Here is a 16,527-nt window from a genome sequence, read left to right as displayed (position 1 = left end):
GACGAGTCGGCAGGGTGACTCGACGAGTCCGTGTTGGCGGCAGAAACCCTAAATCTTTGGGCATGTGCCCTATTTAAGGGTCCTTATAGCACTCAATTGCGGCTACCAGTCCAGAGAGAAACCCTAGAGAGCTTGACCGAGTTGAGAGAGAGAGAGAGAGAGAGCCTTTTCGATCCTTGTTAGTGTGATTGTGCAAAGAAGAAGGTGTTCCCAGCAAAAGGAGGTCAAGGGGATTGCTATTCTGTAGGTTTCCAGCTTGGATCTACAACTTTGAGGTAGTAAATCGATCCCTTCTTCTGTTTAATATGAGATCCTTGAATTTAGGGTTTTCTATACCCTTTTATTGGCTTGAAATGATGAGTATATTGTCCCTTTAAGTGTTATACTCTGGATCTGGACCTTTAGAGGTCCATAGAGCCTTATCCAACCTGCTTTATGTTGTTCTATGGAAGTAATGATCTTAGGTTGCCTTTTTAGAGATGATTTCACCAAAGGGAGCCCTATGTGTGTTGCATGAATGTAAAGGTCGGACCTTTACATGATTATTGTGTATGGAAGGGGCAGATCTATAGGTTAGAGAAGCAGATCTGACCTTAGAAGGTCATTTGAGTGTTGCCATGGGAGCAACTCGCCGAGTTCATAAGTGGACTCGATGAGTCAAGTCGGGGTTGCCCCGTGATTCATGATAGGAGTAACCCGTCGAGTGAAGGGATGACTCGACGTGCCAAGTGAGACTAGAAGGATTCATAGGATCCGCATGGAGTCGCCGAGTCGCCCAATTGCACTCGACAAGTCGGGTCAAAGTTTGACCGTTGACTTCAGTTAACCTTAGGGTTTTGGTTAAGCTGATTCAAGAGAGTTCAAGGAGGGGTAGAATGGCCTTCTACCCAATCTTTAGAGATGAGACTATGAGAGGGTATTGATCATGAATGTTATTCGGATGATAGGAGGAGGCTAGGTTGGGACGTCAAGCACGAGAGTTTATTCGACTTCATTCGAGGTGAGTTTTCTCACTATACATTACCTAGAGTGGTATCAATGTGTAGACCGGAGGGTCTTGTGTGCTATGTGTATGTATGAGATTATGTGCGTCTTATATGTATTCTATGTGTTGTATAGACTGGACCGGAGGGTCTAGACCGGACCGAAGGGTCCAACGAGCTATGACCGGACCAGAGGGTCCAACGAGCTACGGGACTGGAGGGTCCCGCTGAGACACATCGACCGGAGGGTCGTACTGTAGCCTCGAGTGGCGTATGTGTTGTATGTGGTATTTTGGGGAACTCACGAAGCATTCATGCTTACCGTGTTGTGTGTTATGTGTTTCAGGTACCAGTGAGGATCGTGGGAAGGCGCCGGCATGATCTGTACACACTTGTGGAGTTTTTATGCATTGTGATCTTGGGATTTGTTTTATGGAGTGGTCATGTGATACATTGAGATTTGATAATATTATGAATGAAATTATATTTTTAAAGTGAAAAATTGTTTGGCAAATTTACGTTGTTACAATAGGCATTTCATCTTCAACGGATATCACCGGTGGCTCCTCAAGCACGGGTGCGAGCCGAGGCCGAACTCTTCTTCCCAGTTCCTATGGTACCAAAACTTCATCATCATCAGGGATAGAAAAAGTATCCCCTCTGTTGTCTTCCACAATCCACACCCTCTTGTAAAAATGTGTGGTAAATGGGCGCGTGTGCATCATTGTTAGAAAACTTTTGGCCCCATCCTTAAATATCCCGTATGACTTTTCCAACTTTGTCACAAACATGCCCCCATAAATTCGTGATGCCTTCCTATCCTTCACCCCTCTCTTCGCCAAATATTTTGCCAAGCAGTATGGTATATTACAAAAAGTGTTGGGTGTGATGTTGCTTTACAAGAAAAATAAATCAAGGTTTGGAACCGTGTCATCGTCTTTTTTCATATTGATGGAGCATGCAATGAATCGGTGAAGGAGTCGGTGGACCGGTGACCAGATACTACCCTCTTGTGTCGCCGATGGAATATACACCCCGTTTGCAATCGTTGTCCACCAATTTACTCCATTAACCCCATCTGGAAACTCCCTATGACAATGTTCCAGAAATGTACCAAAATCTTCCGTCATGGCCTCCGACCTATTGTAGAGACCCATCCTCCATGCTAATTCAACAATGCTACATTCCCTATATGCTCCTCCCAAACAAAAAGTCAAGTTGTGCGTATCAAAAGGATCATCACCCCCCTAATTGAACTGTGGCTTAAAACTCCAGACATAGTTCTATGTAAACCGACTCCTATATTTGAAACAACCTCCTCCATGCAGTACATGTGACCCTCACCCCATCATTCATAAACACCTTTGTCGAATATGGGTTTATGGCTTCAACTAACCCAACCTGCTCTAACCATGTACATTCCACTTCGTTAGCAATATAGAACTCTTTTTTCTTTTAACTTCTCTAATTTGATTCTCCATTCTGTCAAAGTTCTTTAAGAGACAACTTGTGGGAAGTTGTACCAAGGAAAATCCCCTTGGTCCCTAGGAACTTGTTGGCCTCTTCCACATCTCCTCATTTTTTCTGCACAACAAACAACATGGGAGACAAACCAATACCAAATAAAGTTAAAAATAAAATTTTAAGCAAATTTGGGCACTCTGAAAAATAAACTCACCGAGTTGTATGAACAACTCGACGTGTTCGATGAACATTTCGAGAAAACAGTTATGAATCGAACCCTTATGACCAATCCAACTTCAAACAACTTCAGTGGTTTGTTTAGGGTATTATAACATGCTTTTAATCATAATAAAAACCGGTTTAAACAACCTAATTTAACCAAATTGAAACCCTAGAATTTATGCCAAGTTCAAAAATCGGGTTTTTCATCCAAATTAAACACCAAACTCATAAAAATCTTAACTTTAACATGTTGAGGGACTAAAAATGTTACCTTTGCTGGAGAAAATCGAGTACAACCGTACGGAGTAGAAAAACAGTTGTTCTTGAGAGAGAACTCGGTGGGTTCTGGGTGTGGCTGGTAAAAACGATCAATTTTTCCTTTTTAGGGTTAAAACCCCTTTCACTGAGTTTAAAAACTTATATATTTTTAAAAGTTCAACACGCTGAGCTGGGGAACCCAAACTCGCCGTGTTGAAACGGATTCCTGGGCAAAATCGCGAAAAATCGCCCAAACACGGTGAGTAACTCATACATGCCGAGTTTGGGGTTCAGAACAAAAAAAAATCTATAGTTTTTCAAAGTTTTTTACCACACTAACAACCACGCCGTTCTACTTTCGCCTTACTCTGTGTAACTCTTGCCATTGAGTTCGGCAAATCCCAGGTTACTGATTGCTTTTTGTACACGAGTCAGTAAATGTTTGTTGTACCCTCCCGGGTACACTATTAGTACTTAATGGAGATTTAAGTATTGGAACAACTCGTACTTAGATTTCGCTTCATGGATAAAGTTACAAGTACTTCTAAGATGATAATATCTCTTATGCTTCAAACCGAGATACATGAGGCTTTTTTGCTTTACGAATCTTTTATCCATAGGTATGCTCCAACGCTATCCGTAAATGGTAGTAATAAAGGGTATATACATGTGTGACAAGGTGAGTAGAAGAAAACTATGTAGTCAAAGTTTATTTTTTCCTTTTACCTTAACATGAAAAATGATATCTATAGGCCCCTCGATGATTTAGTGTTAACATCTAAAGTGCTTTGCCGAGCCGTGACTGAAACTGATGTGTTTAATTTAGTAATTAGAAGTAGTCGTCACAAATCTTTATTAGGAAACATAATCATGAACTTTGTGACCGACCCTTATCCATGTCTTAGGTTCATACATATATCTTGTAAAACAAATGAATAGTTGATCACTTATCTAAGGGTTGAATCTTGATTAGATCAAAGTTCAGCAGTTGCATTGCATGACATTCTCTTTGTTGATTGTTGAAGAAGTAATGGACTTAATATAATTAATGACTTATCCAAATGGGAGACTATTGGAAAGAGTGTCCAATATCATTAACTATTGATAACATTTTGTAACACCGAAATTTTTAAAACAAATTTTTCGTTTAAAATCGTTTATCTCTTTAACACTTTTCATAAAAATCTCCCTTTTTGTTTAAATTACAATACATGACTCTTTTGTTCAATCAATTAATAGGCCAGGATCCTCAAAACCAATGCTTCTTATGGTGTGTACAATCGAGCCGGTGCCGTCACGTGATCCTGAGAAAACCTGAAACATATAACACAAACAATGTAAGCACGAAGCTTAGTAATTTCCCCAAAATACCACTATATCACATATTAGCCACTCAAGGCTATAACTCTGTTGACCCTCTGGTCAGTGTGTCTCAGTGGGACCCTCCAGTCCCAACTCTCTGTGGACCCTCTGGCCCTAACTCTATGTACCCAAAGGTCCTAACTCTGATAACTCTGAATCATGCATATCACATACCACAATAAATCCCATAAAATAAATACCATACAAATACACTGGCACATAACTCTAAACCTAACTCTGTGGACTCTCTGGTCCTAGCTCTGTGGACCTTCCGGTCCTAACTCTGATATACACACATCATAAATCACATAGAAATAATACAGTGCCACATATCGCATAGATAGCATACAATAACTCTGTCACATAACTCTGTTACCACTCTAGGTAAAGTATAGTGAGAAGACTCACCTCAAATGTCTCGGTAAATCTTTGACTCGGTAGAAATATGGTCTAGCCTCTGCCTAATCACACAAAGTAAATACTCTCATAAATATAACTCTCGAGACTACACTCAACCCTCTCTTGGCACCCTCAGAAGGGTAAAAGACCATTTTACCCTTCTCTTGACACGAAGACCCCATTGTTGACCAAACCCTCAAGTCAACGGTCAAACTTCGACCCGACTCGCCGAGTGCACTTGGGCGACTCAGCGAGTTTACGCGTGTCCACTATCCCTCTAGTCTCGCATGACACGTCGAGTCTTTCCCCTGCTCGATGGGTTACACCTGGCATGAATCGCGAGGCCACCCCGACTCAACTCACCGAGTCCCATTATGAACTCGGCGAGTTTCGCCTTGAGCCCCAATCCTCTATTTCCCTCTGACTCACCGAGTCATTCCCCCAACTTGGGAAGTTGCTCACTGAGTGAACTATGGGAAAACCGTAGCCCTACTCGTCGAGTCTGTTCTTGAGACTCGGCGAGTTCATGCCATGATCAAGCTCAAATGATCTCCTGAGGTCAGATCCGTTCCTCTAAATCATAGATTTGGCCTTCGTAAGCAATATAAACACGTAAAGTCTGGATCTTGATGCCCATGCAAAGACCCAATGGCTCTATTTGAAGAAATGGCCTCAATATGTCACCCTAAGCTCAAATTACCCAAAGTCACCCCCATAAAGATCAAGGAGTTAAGGTCTCTGGACTACTTTGGATCCATATCCGAAGCCTCAACACAAGAAGGGACCAATTGCACCATCATTCACACTCTAAATGGGCTAGAAACCCTAACTCTCAAGGATTAACACCCAAAAATGAAGAATGATCGAATATATACCTCAATATGAAGTCCTTAGGCTCTAAAATCCACATAATAGCACCCTCTTCAGCTCCCTCTTGCCTTGGTCACCTTCTTCTTGTAAAAACACCCACACAAGGATCAAAAATGGCCTCTTCTTCCTCACAAACGCTCTAGATCGCTTAGGGTTTCACTCAGGGGTCTGATAGCCGCAATTGGTGGCTATAAGCCCCTTTAAATAGGTCTCAATCCCCGACAATTAGGGCTTCATTAAACAACGCAGACTCGCCGAGTCCAGTACTCGACTCGCCGAGTCCGGTCATTAACCCGGTTGGAAATCGCGACTCTACTCGGTGAGTCTAAGCATCAACTCGCCGAATCCCTCCAAAATAAAGAATAAATAATGTACCTGGGAATCCGGATGTTACAATTCTCCCCCACTAGAATCATACTTCGTCCTCGAAGTCTTACTCTGAAAACAGCTCTGGATACTGCTCACGCATCTCTCGCTCCGGCTCCCAAGTTAGCTCGGACCCTTTCCGATGTTGCCACTGGACCTGCACCAGGGGCACTTCCTTGTTCATCAGAACCTTGATCTTCCAATTCATAATCGCCACCGGTCTCTCAGCATAGTTCAGGCTCGCGTCCACCTAAATATCCTCTAATGGTACCACTACCGACGCGTCGGCAATACACTTCCTCAACTGAGACACGTGGAAGGTATCATGAATCCGACTCAACTCCGCAGGTAGCTCCAAACGGTATGCTACCCTGCCCACCCTGGTGGTCACCCTGAAAGGACCAATATACCGGGGTCCCAACTTACCCCTCTTTTTAAACCGGATCACTCCTTTCCAAGGAGATACCTTCAGGAGTACGAAGTCACCGACCTGGAACTCAAGCTCTGACCGTCGTCTATCCACATAACTCTTCTAACGGCTCTGGGCCGTCAGTAACCTCTGTCTGACCTGCTGAATCTGCTCGGTTGTCTGAAGCACAATCTTTGTACTAACTATTGCACGTTGCCCTACCTCTCCCCAGCAAATGGGAGTCCGACACCTCCTCCCATACAACAGCTCAAAGGGTGGCATACCGATGCTCGAATGATGGCTGTTGTTATAGGAAAACTCAGCCAAGGGTAAGTACGTGTCGCAACTCCCTCCAAAACCCAATACACATGCCCGAAGCATGTCCTTGAGCGTCTGAATCGTTCGCTCGCTCTGCCCGTCAGTCTGTGGGTGGTAGGCGGTATTAAAAATGCAACCTCGTGCCCAACTCCTCATGGAATTTCTTCCAGAATCTGGAAGTGAAACGTACATCTCGATTTGAGACAATCGAGATCGGTACTCCGAGCCGCGATACCACCTCCCTCACGTACAACCCTGCCAGGCTCTCCGTAGAAGAGCTCCCACTGACTTCCTCTTCGCATCAACTATCTCGGCCCTATGACACACAAGTCACAAAATTCTCAAATGAAACTACAATCCAACCAAAAATCAACTTAGCCCAGACAGAGACGGAGACCCCAGTCCCGCCCCTGGTTCAACCACCAGGCTCCAAAAACTCAATATTAGGGCTACTCAAGCCTAAAACTCTTCTGCATCATACACTGATCGGAGAACACTCCATCATCACACTCTCATGCCGTCTAGTGAGTACTATGGCTCCCCGCAACATCACGACAGCCTCTGACTAGTGAGTACTACGGCTCCCCGTAGCACCACAACACCAACTGACTAGTGAGTACTACGGCTCCCCGTAGTACCACGACTCCCTCTCTCTGACTTGTGAGTACTACGGCTCCCCGTAGCATCACAACACCCTCTGACTAGTGGATACTACAGCTTCCCGTAGCTTCAACCCATACTCTCATTCTCATTACAACGCCACACTACGTCCACTAACTCATACTCCGTAGACTATCATAGATAGTTACACACACTTGTCCCACATATGCATCACATACTCTGGTGGCAACCGCTATAGCAAAATACCTACCCCTGCCGAGATCCACTTTCTTAAATACTCCCTCTTGATGTCAATACTCGAAGGGCTCCCACTGGAACCGTAGATACATGATACACCACTAATTGTCTCAAACTCAAGATTCTAAATAACTCCGAAATCGGGACATTATATTCGGGTACCACGGAACACCATTACAGAACATCACGATGTCCTGTCTCAACCACTGATCTGCTACTCCCAGCACCATACAGATACAACAATACATTTCCTCTAAACCCCATAAATAATTCTTCACTATATCCAATGCGCAACTTCAGTGTATCCAAACACTCAATTGGAATACAAAGAAAGCGCTAACGCTTCAGAGCACGCTGATGATCCTCCAAAACCCTTTCCCCTACTGCTCAAAATCCAAGCAAGAATACACATACCGGCCCGGGAGTTGGCTGCTCGATAATCTTCTATCCACCCCAAAAAGGGGCATATACAATCCATACTTCGACCCATAAGTTCTCAACTGCCCATACCATCATTACGAGTCTTCCACTTGAAACGGCCCTGACCACTACCAGATTCCTGACCATTGGCCACCTACCGTGCAGACACCCATCCTTTTCTCAGACATATACCACATGCATTATCTCGCTCTGCACCTGTCCTTGATCACCAATGACCCTGGTCTCATGAATTCGAGCCGCAGGTTTCTGTATCCAACCCCTAATTGCTCTTGCACAAGTCTCTGGTTCCCTCAATAAAATACCCGGTTCTCCCCCACTTAGGGTTCGAACCATCACCAATTGACGCATTAACACTCTACCCCACAGACGATTTCCTCCGGAAACATCGCACCTACGCTTGGAAGGTGCCACACAACGCCTAATAATCTCCCCACGCAGAGATCAAGAAACCTCAAATACCCTAAATCTCTGAAGAAATCCTCAGGAACTTCTCATCACGACTGCCTCTAGCCATTCGAAATCTCATACCATCCCAATACTGAACATCCCGACTGTCCAGTACTATCACTGACTCTTAGACTGAAACAATAAATCATCATACTCCTCATCCTCAACTTCTCAACCCCCGATCCAACACGTGAATCATCACAAGAATAGGGACTCCACTACCATACTTAATACCCATCATAGACAGAAGAGCCACCGCTCTGATATACTCGACTGGATTACCCGCTGATACCGCTACCACACGCCCTACTATACTCAATTAGGGTGCAATGTGGTCCTTGACCATCTCAGTCCCCACTGACTACCTGCTCATGGTAGATCGTTTTCTCGCGGCAGACATGCTGCTTGATACTCTGGTGGAAAAAAATCGCCATCAATGTCAACTCGTAGGGTTTACTCCTAAACCCAAAACTGAAATCTCACGCCTCTCCTACTTCCCACAGGAAACATAAATAGTACCCATCAGGCCACAGAAGGTGACATCTCCTCCATCGGCTGATTGCTCACTCAGACCGCAATCCCCCATAAATGCCTTCTCTACTAATCCCTAAGTCTTCTGACTACATCTGACATCTTACCAAAATACTTTGAAATGCTCTCGACCTCCCTCTCAAGGGATGCCTCTTCGAACTCAATCATGGCCCTCAGGCCTAAAACCCCATTGCGTCCAAATTCCACCAATCAATCCTGACCGGACAACCGGAGAATCACAAGCATCATTTGCTAAGAACCATGGTACTCAGCCCATGACATCTCTTCTCAATCTGCTACAATATATGGTACTTGAACCATAACATCACTCCTCAATCTGCTCCGATGCATGGTACTCAAACCATAACATCACTCCTCAATCTGCTCCGATGCATGGTACTCGAAACATAACATCACTCTTCAATCTGCTCCGATGCATGGTACACGAACCATAACATCACTCCTCAATCTGCTCCAATGTATGGTACTCAAACCATAACATCACTCCTCAATCTACTCCTTAGAACCTTCAGAATACTCCTTGTATCGAGTATGGGTCCTCTACTTTCGGTAGTACGGGCCCATACTACCTGCCACATCTACCCATACTTTCCACACGGACCATCCCAGAGCTCCTAAGTAGTTGCTCAACCTTCTCGTTCCCTAATTTCGTCATGTGTGCTCGCTCCTCAGCGAAATGCTCTACTCTACCAGCGTACTCATCTGGCTAAGGTTACCCCCTTGGCCCTTCCTTGGTTTTCCCACTTCTCCGCCATCAGCCGCTGAAGAGCTCCTAATGATGCCAACCATCTACCTCCTGAATATCGTCATATTCACATGGTAGATGACTCCCATCATCGAGAGTTCCACAAAGCACGAAGCAAGCAACATTCGGGCATCGAAGAATACATAGAACTCACTCTGAGTGATAACTCCGCTTGCTCTGCTCATTCTCAAAAGTACCACCAAACTCTGCAACTCTACCCCTCGCGGGTTTTAACTATTCTTTTGATAAGCACCACAATACTCATCTAGGCATCTCTCCTAGATTACTCCTCTACTCAAATCCCCCAAAAGGATTCCAACTGAATACTCTCACTCATCACATTCTCAGAAGCACATCACATATAACAGCAACTCGTAGGCTAATGCATCACAAATCAGACCACTCTAGTCCTAAGATATGAAATACCTATCCTGTCTCTAGCATGCATAATATCTCATAAAATGTATCATAAATATCTCATAATACAAAAGTAAGGGTATTTTGGGAAATCACCGTTCGGGCTCTGGCTGATTGTACACACTGCTCTTTCTTGCTTTCTCTTTGAACTCTTATTCACTTTTAGAAAATCATTTCTTTGAAAACTCTTCTTACTTCCTCAGTTTGAGTCCAGATTACCCAAAGGTGCATCCGAATCCCTCAAACCAAGGCTCTGATACCAACTTGTAACACCTAATTTTTAAAACAAAATTTTCGTTTAAAATCGTTTATCTCTTTAACACTTTTCATAAAAATCTCCCTTTTTGTTTAAATTACAATACATGACTCTTTTGTTCAATCAATTAATATGCCAAGATCCTCAAAACCAACGCTTCTTCTGGTGTGTACAATCGAGCCGGTGTCGTCCCGTGATCTTGAGAAAACCTGAAACATATAACACAAACACTGTAAGCACGAAGCTTAGTGAGTTCCCCAAAATACCACTCTATCACATATTAGCCACTCAAGGCTCTAACTCTGTTGACCCTCTGGTCAGTGTGTCTCAGTGGGACCCTCCAGTCCCAACTCTCTGTGGACCCTCTGGCCCTAACTCTATGGACCCAAAGGTCCTAACTCTGATAACTCTGAATCATGCATATCACATACCACAATAAATCCCATAAAATAAATAGCATACAAATACACTGGCACATAACTCTAAACCTAACTCTATGGACCCTCTAGTCCTAGCTCTGTGGACCTTCCGGTCCTAACTCTGATATACACACAACATAAATCACATAGAAATAATGCAGTGCCACACATCGCATAGATAGCATACAATAACTCTGTCACATAACTTTGTTACCACTCTAGGTAAAGTATAGTGAGAAGACTCACCTCAAATGTCTCGGTAAATCTTTGACTCGGTAGAAATATGGTCTAGCCTCCGCCTAATCACATAAAGTAAATACTCTCATAAATATAACTCTCGAGACTAGACTCAACCCTCTCTTGGCACCCTCAGAAGGGTAAAAGACCATTTTACCCCTCTCTTGACACGAAGACCCCATTGTTGACCAAACCCTCAAGTCAACGGTCAAACTTTGACCCGACTCGCCGAGTGCACTTGGGCGACTCGGCGAGTCTACGCGTGTCCACTATCCCTCTAGTCTCGCATGACATGTCGAGTCTTTCCCCTGCTCGACGGGTAACACCTGGCATGAATCGCAGGGCCACCCCGACTCAACTCGTCGGGTCCTATTATGAACTCGGCGAGTTTCGCCTTGAGCTCCAGTCCTCTATTTCCTTCTGACTCACCGAGTCATTCCCCCAACTCGGCAAGTTACTCACTGAGTGAACTATGGGAAAACCCTAGCCTTACTTGTCAAGTCTGTTCTTGGGACTCGGCGAGTTCATGCCATGATCAAGCTCAAATGACCTCCTGAGGACAGATCCGTTCCTCTAACCCATGGATCTGGCCTCCTTAAGCAATATAAACACGTAAAGTCTGGATCTTGATGCCCATGGAAAGACCCAATGGCTCTATTTGAAGCAATGGCCTCAATATGTCACCCTAAGCTCAAATTACCCAAAGTCACCCCATAAAGATCAAGGAGTTAAGGTCTTTGGACCTCTTTGGATCTAGATCCGAAGCCTCAACACAAGAAGGGACCAATTGCACCATCATTCACACTCTAAATGGGCTAGAAACCCTAACTCTCAAGGATTAACACCCAAAACTGAAGAAGGATCGAATATATACCTCAATATGAAGTCCTTAGGCTCTGAAATCCACAGAATAGCACCCTCTTCAGCTCCCTCTTGCCTTGGTCACCTGCTTCTTGCAAAAACACCCACACAAGGGTCAAAAATGGCCTCTTCTTCCTCACAAATGCTCTAGATCGCTTAGGGTTTCACTCAGGGGTCTGATAGTCGCAATTGGTGGCTATAAGCCCCTTTAAATAGGTCTCAATCCCCGAGAATTAGAGCTTCATTAAACAGCGCGGACTTGCCGAGTCCGGTCATTAACCCGGATGGAAATCGCGACTCTACTCGGCGAGTCTAAGCATCAACTCGCCGAGTCCCTCCAAAATAAAGAATAAATAATGTACCTGGGAATCCGGATGTTACACATTTCTAATAATAACAAAATCTTTTTGGGTTGCCTTCATGACTCAATTGAGCATAAAAGAATTTAGGAGAAATTAATTTATTAATTTCTTGTGGCTTAATAAATTAATTAGAAACTATTTTGGAATTAATTAGGAGTTAATTAATTCAAGGATTTGAATATTGGTAAATTAAAAGTTAGTTGATTGGAATATTCTAGAATCCCTACATGATAAGGATGTGGAAGAATTTTAGGCTATCCCACATAGGTTTGGAGATGCTTTGGGGCTAAGCAACTATAGCCTAGAAATAGAACGCTAGGGATCAAACCATTTTGCTCATTCCAAGGCTTGAAAATTTTGTCCTCGTCCCCTCTTCTTTATTTGAGGTGATTTATTTTATTAGCCCCTCTAGGGTAGTAGAAGTTTTGATCTAGCCTCTCTCCTAGTTTTCTTTGTTCTTCTCTTTGGTGTTCTTGGATGTGAACCAAAATAGGGATTATGGTTTGCGTCTTTTCATCCAAACAAGGTGGAAATAACAAGCTCTCAAGAAAGGACATCATTGACTACAAAAAGATGTATGTTTTTTCTATTTTTTCTTTAGCCGATTACTCTACCCTTTAGTTAGCAACCCAAATAAAAAAATGGGTACTTAGATACAATCAAAATAAAACAAAATGATGAAATAAAGTGCAAAATCAATATATATATATATATATATATATATATATATATATATATATATATATATATATATATATATATATATATATATAATCTATTTGGAACATAAAAATGACTAAATCATATAAAAAATAAAACAAAAAATCCGATAAAAAAAAGAAATAAAGAAATGGAAAAAAAAAATGCTAGATCATCCCTTATTTCTTTGTTATCCACCTTTTTCAATAAAAAATGTGGGTATCAAAGCTAATCTAAAAAACCCATAATTTAAATCAGCGAAGGTAAAAAAATCTATGTTGCATGAACACATAGGAAACCTATCAAAAACCACATTTGGCTTGAAGCCTTTGAGTAGAGGATTTGGTCACCTTAATTAGATATACATTGCTAAAAGCATAGTTTGTAAGGAAGAACCTTAATTCCTCCAGACTAGAAAACCTTTGTCTAAGATGTGGTTTCATCGTCTTCCAATGAACAGATAGGTCATGTCCTCCTTCATTTCCCTTTAATTACCAGACACACTTTCTTCTTTACAGGCTTGCTCATCATTATTATGTCTCTCCTTGTAAACACGGACATGGCAAAAATCATAAAGGAATGCATCAAAAGGAACCTTTAGATGTTGAGAACTTGTTTGTTCATCAATATCATAGTCCTCTAATTCATCATCAACCACAAATGCTTTTCTCTTAGTTCACTCGATGTTCCTGACTATAATACTTATCCCTACCACTGTAGTAAACGAGAAAAAACCGAAGGAAAAAAAATTCTTGTTTCAATAATGAATACATTGTAAAACCCAAACTCTTAAAATGAGTACCTTTGATTTATGGGTATATCATAAGGTTTGAAATTGAGCTTTTTGTATGAGATTTCATATTTTAAGCGTTAAGCTTCAATTGTGGGACAATGTAAAATGAGTTATAGAGGTTATAAGGGTTAAAGGGGAAATCAATTAAGCTCTTAAGAATTAAATGCATTATGCATGATTATTGGGCTTTTAACGTATTTTGAGTGAAAAATCAAATAGACTTATTTGGCAAAAAAAAAATATACAAATATGCTTTTTCCTCAAGAGTAAACGGTTTTTGTGAAGTCTCCGACTAAGACACAGTGTTGTGAGTAAACAATAACTCATTCATAATTCTAAAAGTATATTACTGTATCATACAAAGAAAAGAAAGAAAACTTCAAACCATGCATGCATGCACTTGTTCCAATCAACAATATAGCAAAATACTGAAAACCAATGGTTTTTTACTTTTAACCCCCATCCAGAATCTAAATGCTTCATCAACCTGAATTTGCTGGACTTTGAAAACCTCTCTTGAATGCTTTCAATGCTTTCTGCTATGCCTTTTGCCCTTCCTCCGACTTCTACTGTCATCGGAATCCGATTCTGATTCCGACTCCGACTCTGATTCCGACTCCGACGAATCGGAACTACTATGCCGACGGTGTTTCCTTTTCCTCGGCTCTTTCGCTTTCTTCTTCTTGTCCTTCTTACTTCTCCTCCTCCTATCGTCCCCGGAATCGGAATCCGAACTATCACTCGAATCGCTCCCTTCAGAAGACCCCGACTCCGTACCCGATTCCGACTCACTAAACACTGAAGCCTCACTATCACTACCACTCCCCGATCCTGATTCCGATTCCGATTCCGACCTCGACCCATGCTTCCTTTTCTTACTCTTATCTCCACTCTTACTCTTCTTCTTCTTAACATTCCCATCCCCTTTCTCCTCTCTCCCAACCTCTGGATTATCCAAATCATACGAAACCGGGGCCCGCATTCTCAACTTGGGGTTTTTCAATTGTTGTGTTCTAGAAGGTCGAGAAATGTAAACACGTTCGTTTTTGCATTCATAAGTCCAATGCCCTGGTTGGAAACACTTTTGGCAATTTGTAGCAGTTGGTGTTGAGGTTTTGAGGTCTTTTCTTTCACCAAGTCTTACTTGTTTTTCGGTACTCATGAGATACATTTGTCTCTTTGCTTCTTTCCTTTCTTGCCATCTGCTTGGACCTTCTTCTTTCTGCCCGTAGGCGTTCACATTTCGGGCGGCGGCAGCGGCGGCTCGTTCCGCCTGAGAACGGCTGAGGCCCTTGGCGGCCGAGAGTGTTGCCGCCTTGATTCTCTCAGCGGCATCCTGTGTGCCGCCTTTTTCTTCTTTCCCAGACATGGTGGTTGTGTGGTGAACTGAGAAGGTGTAGATGAAGATAACAAGGAACCCTGGAAGCTGAAAAAAGATTGTAATATTATTGTTAGAAAAAATAGATATTAATAGAAGCAAAAGCTTTGTTTTAGCCTTTTCTATGTCCCTAGAAACTTTAATAGAAGCGAATATCCTCTCTATTGGTAGAAAATTTAGCAGTCTACAGAAAGCCTAAATTGGGGCATAATATCATGGATTAAGAGATTCTAAAGAACCATTGTAATACAATAAGTGTGCCCAAGAAAAGAGATATATTGATAGGAATTAGTGTTCACATATGTCAGAGACATCATTGTGTAGACAACATCAATCAGAATGACAATATATATATATATCTATATATATATATATATATATATATATATATATATATATATATATATATATATATAGGTCTGAATTAAAGATGAAGATTGTAAATAGAAGTTTGAGACAAGATGCTAATGAGTAATTAGCCACACAAATTGCGAAAAACGAAGAGCAAATTAAACAAAAATACTCTAAATGGCTAAGTGATTCCTCTCGTAAAGTTCCAGCAAAGTTCAGACATAATTAGTCGTAATTATTCACATCACATAGCTCATTAACACGCAGAACCATTTTATCTAAAATGAAAGCCAAATGCTGGTCTAATATAACACCTAAAATCATCTGAGAACTCAAACACTAACCTATTCCAAATATTCATTAACTCGTTAAAACCCTAGAAACGTTACGCATCTTTATGTAACATCAAAAGCAGATCCAACAACCTCCAGATATAAACACAGTAACATGATGGACATACGCAGATTCTTTAATCATATCGATTCAGAGATGGAACGAGAGATGCATACCTTCGATAAGCGAGAGGAAATCTGCACAGACAGAAAGTGAAGTAACGCAATTGGGTTTTTTTATTTGGAAACCCTATTTTAAAGTTGACCGTTGCGTCCTTGCCCCTCATGCACTTGGCCGGGTATGGGTCATTTAAAGACGGTCAGACGGATCTTGAAATGGATTGGATGTTATAGGTCGAATCGTGGTTGTGATCTGTTGTCATCGTAAATTGATCCCGATTTTATTTGGATTTTTTTGTAGGATCGTGACAGGATCGTATTATCTAATGTTTTAAAAAATCGGTTTGAACCGGCCTGTCGAACCGGTTGGACCGGGAATCGGAGAAAGAAACAGTTCAACTATCACCGGTTTTACGTTGATTTCTGAACCCGATTGAACCGACCAGTTTTTAGAAAAATCCAGTTGAACCAGTCAAAATAAACCAGTTGAACCGGTTAAACCGAATAAAAACATCCGGAAAAAAATCATTTGCATAATAAACTTTGGTAATTTTTTTCAAATCTATTTTGTTTTCTCTAAATAAAAACATATGGTGAATATTATAAAG

The 16,527-nt window shown here is 41.9% G+C and overlaps 1 protein-coding gene and 1 long non-coding RNA gene across 2 annotated transcripts in view; one reads left to right on the top strand and one right to left on the bottom strand.

Annotated features, from left to right (window-relative positions):
• Nucleotides 1-12,922, top strand: part of LOC122194768 (uncharacterized) — a 33,686-nt gene extending 20,764 nt beyond the window's left edge. The window contains exon 3 of the long non-coding RNA XR_008224914.1: nucleotides 1,330-12,922. This is a non-coding gene — a long non-coding RNA (uncharacterized LOC122194768). The remainder of the gene's footprint in view (nucleotides 1-1,329) is intronic.
• A 1,121-nt stretch (nucleotides 12,923-14,043) lies between these two features.
• On the bottom strand, nucleotides 14,044-16,104 carry LOC111914157 (uncharacterized). Its single transcript, XM_023909905.3, has 2 exons — nucleotides 15,977-16,104; nucleotides 14,044-15,164 (listed from the first exon to the last, which is right to left on the bottom strand). The coding sequence occupies exon 2, from the start codon at nucleotides 15,105-15,107 to the stop codon at nucleotides 14,265-14,267; it is 843 nt and encodes a 280-aa protein (XP_023765673.1). The 5' UTR covers nucleotides 15,108-15,164; nucleotides 15,977-16,104; the 3' UTR covers nucleotides 14,044-14,264.
• Nucleotides 16,105-16,527: the final 423 nt, after the last annotated feature.

Source organism: Lactuca sativa, chromosome 6 (genome assembly GCF_002870075.4).
Source record: "Lactuca sativa cultivar Salinas chromosome 6, Lsat_Salinas_v11, whole genome shotgun sequence".
Lineage (NCBI taxonomy): Eukaryota > Viridiplantae > Streptophyta > Magnoliopsida > Asterales > Asteraceae > Lactuca > Lactuca sativa.
This window is presented reverse-complemented; position numbering and strand designations above follow the sequence as displayed.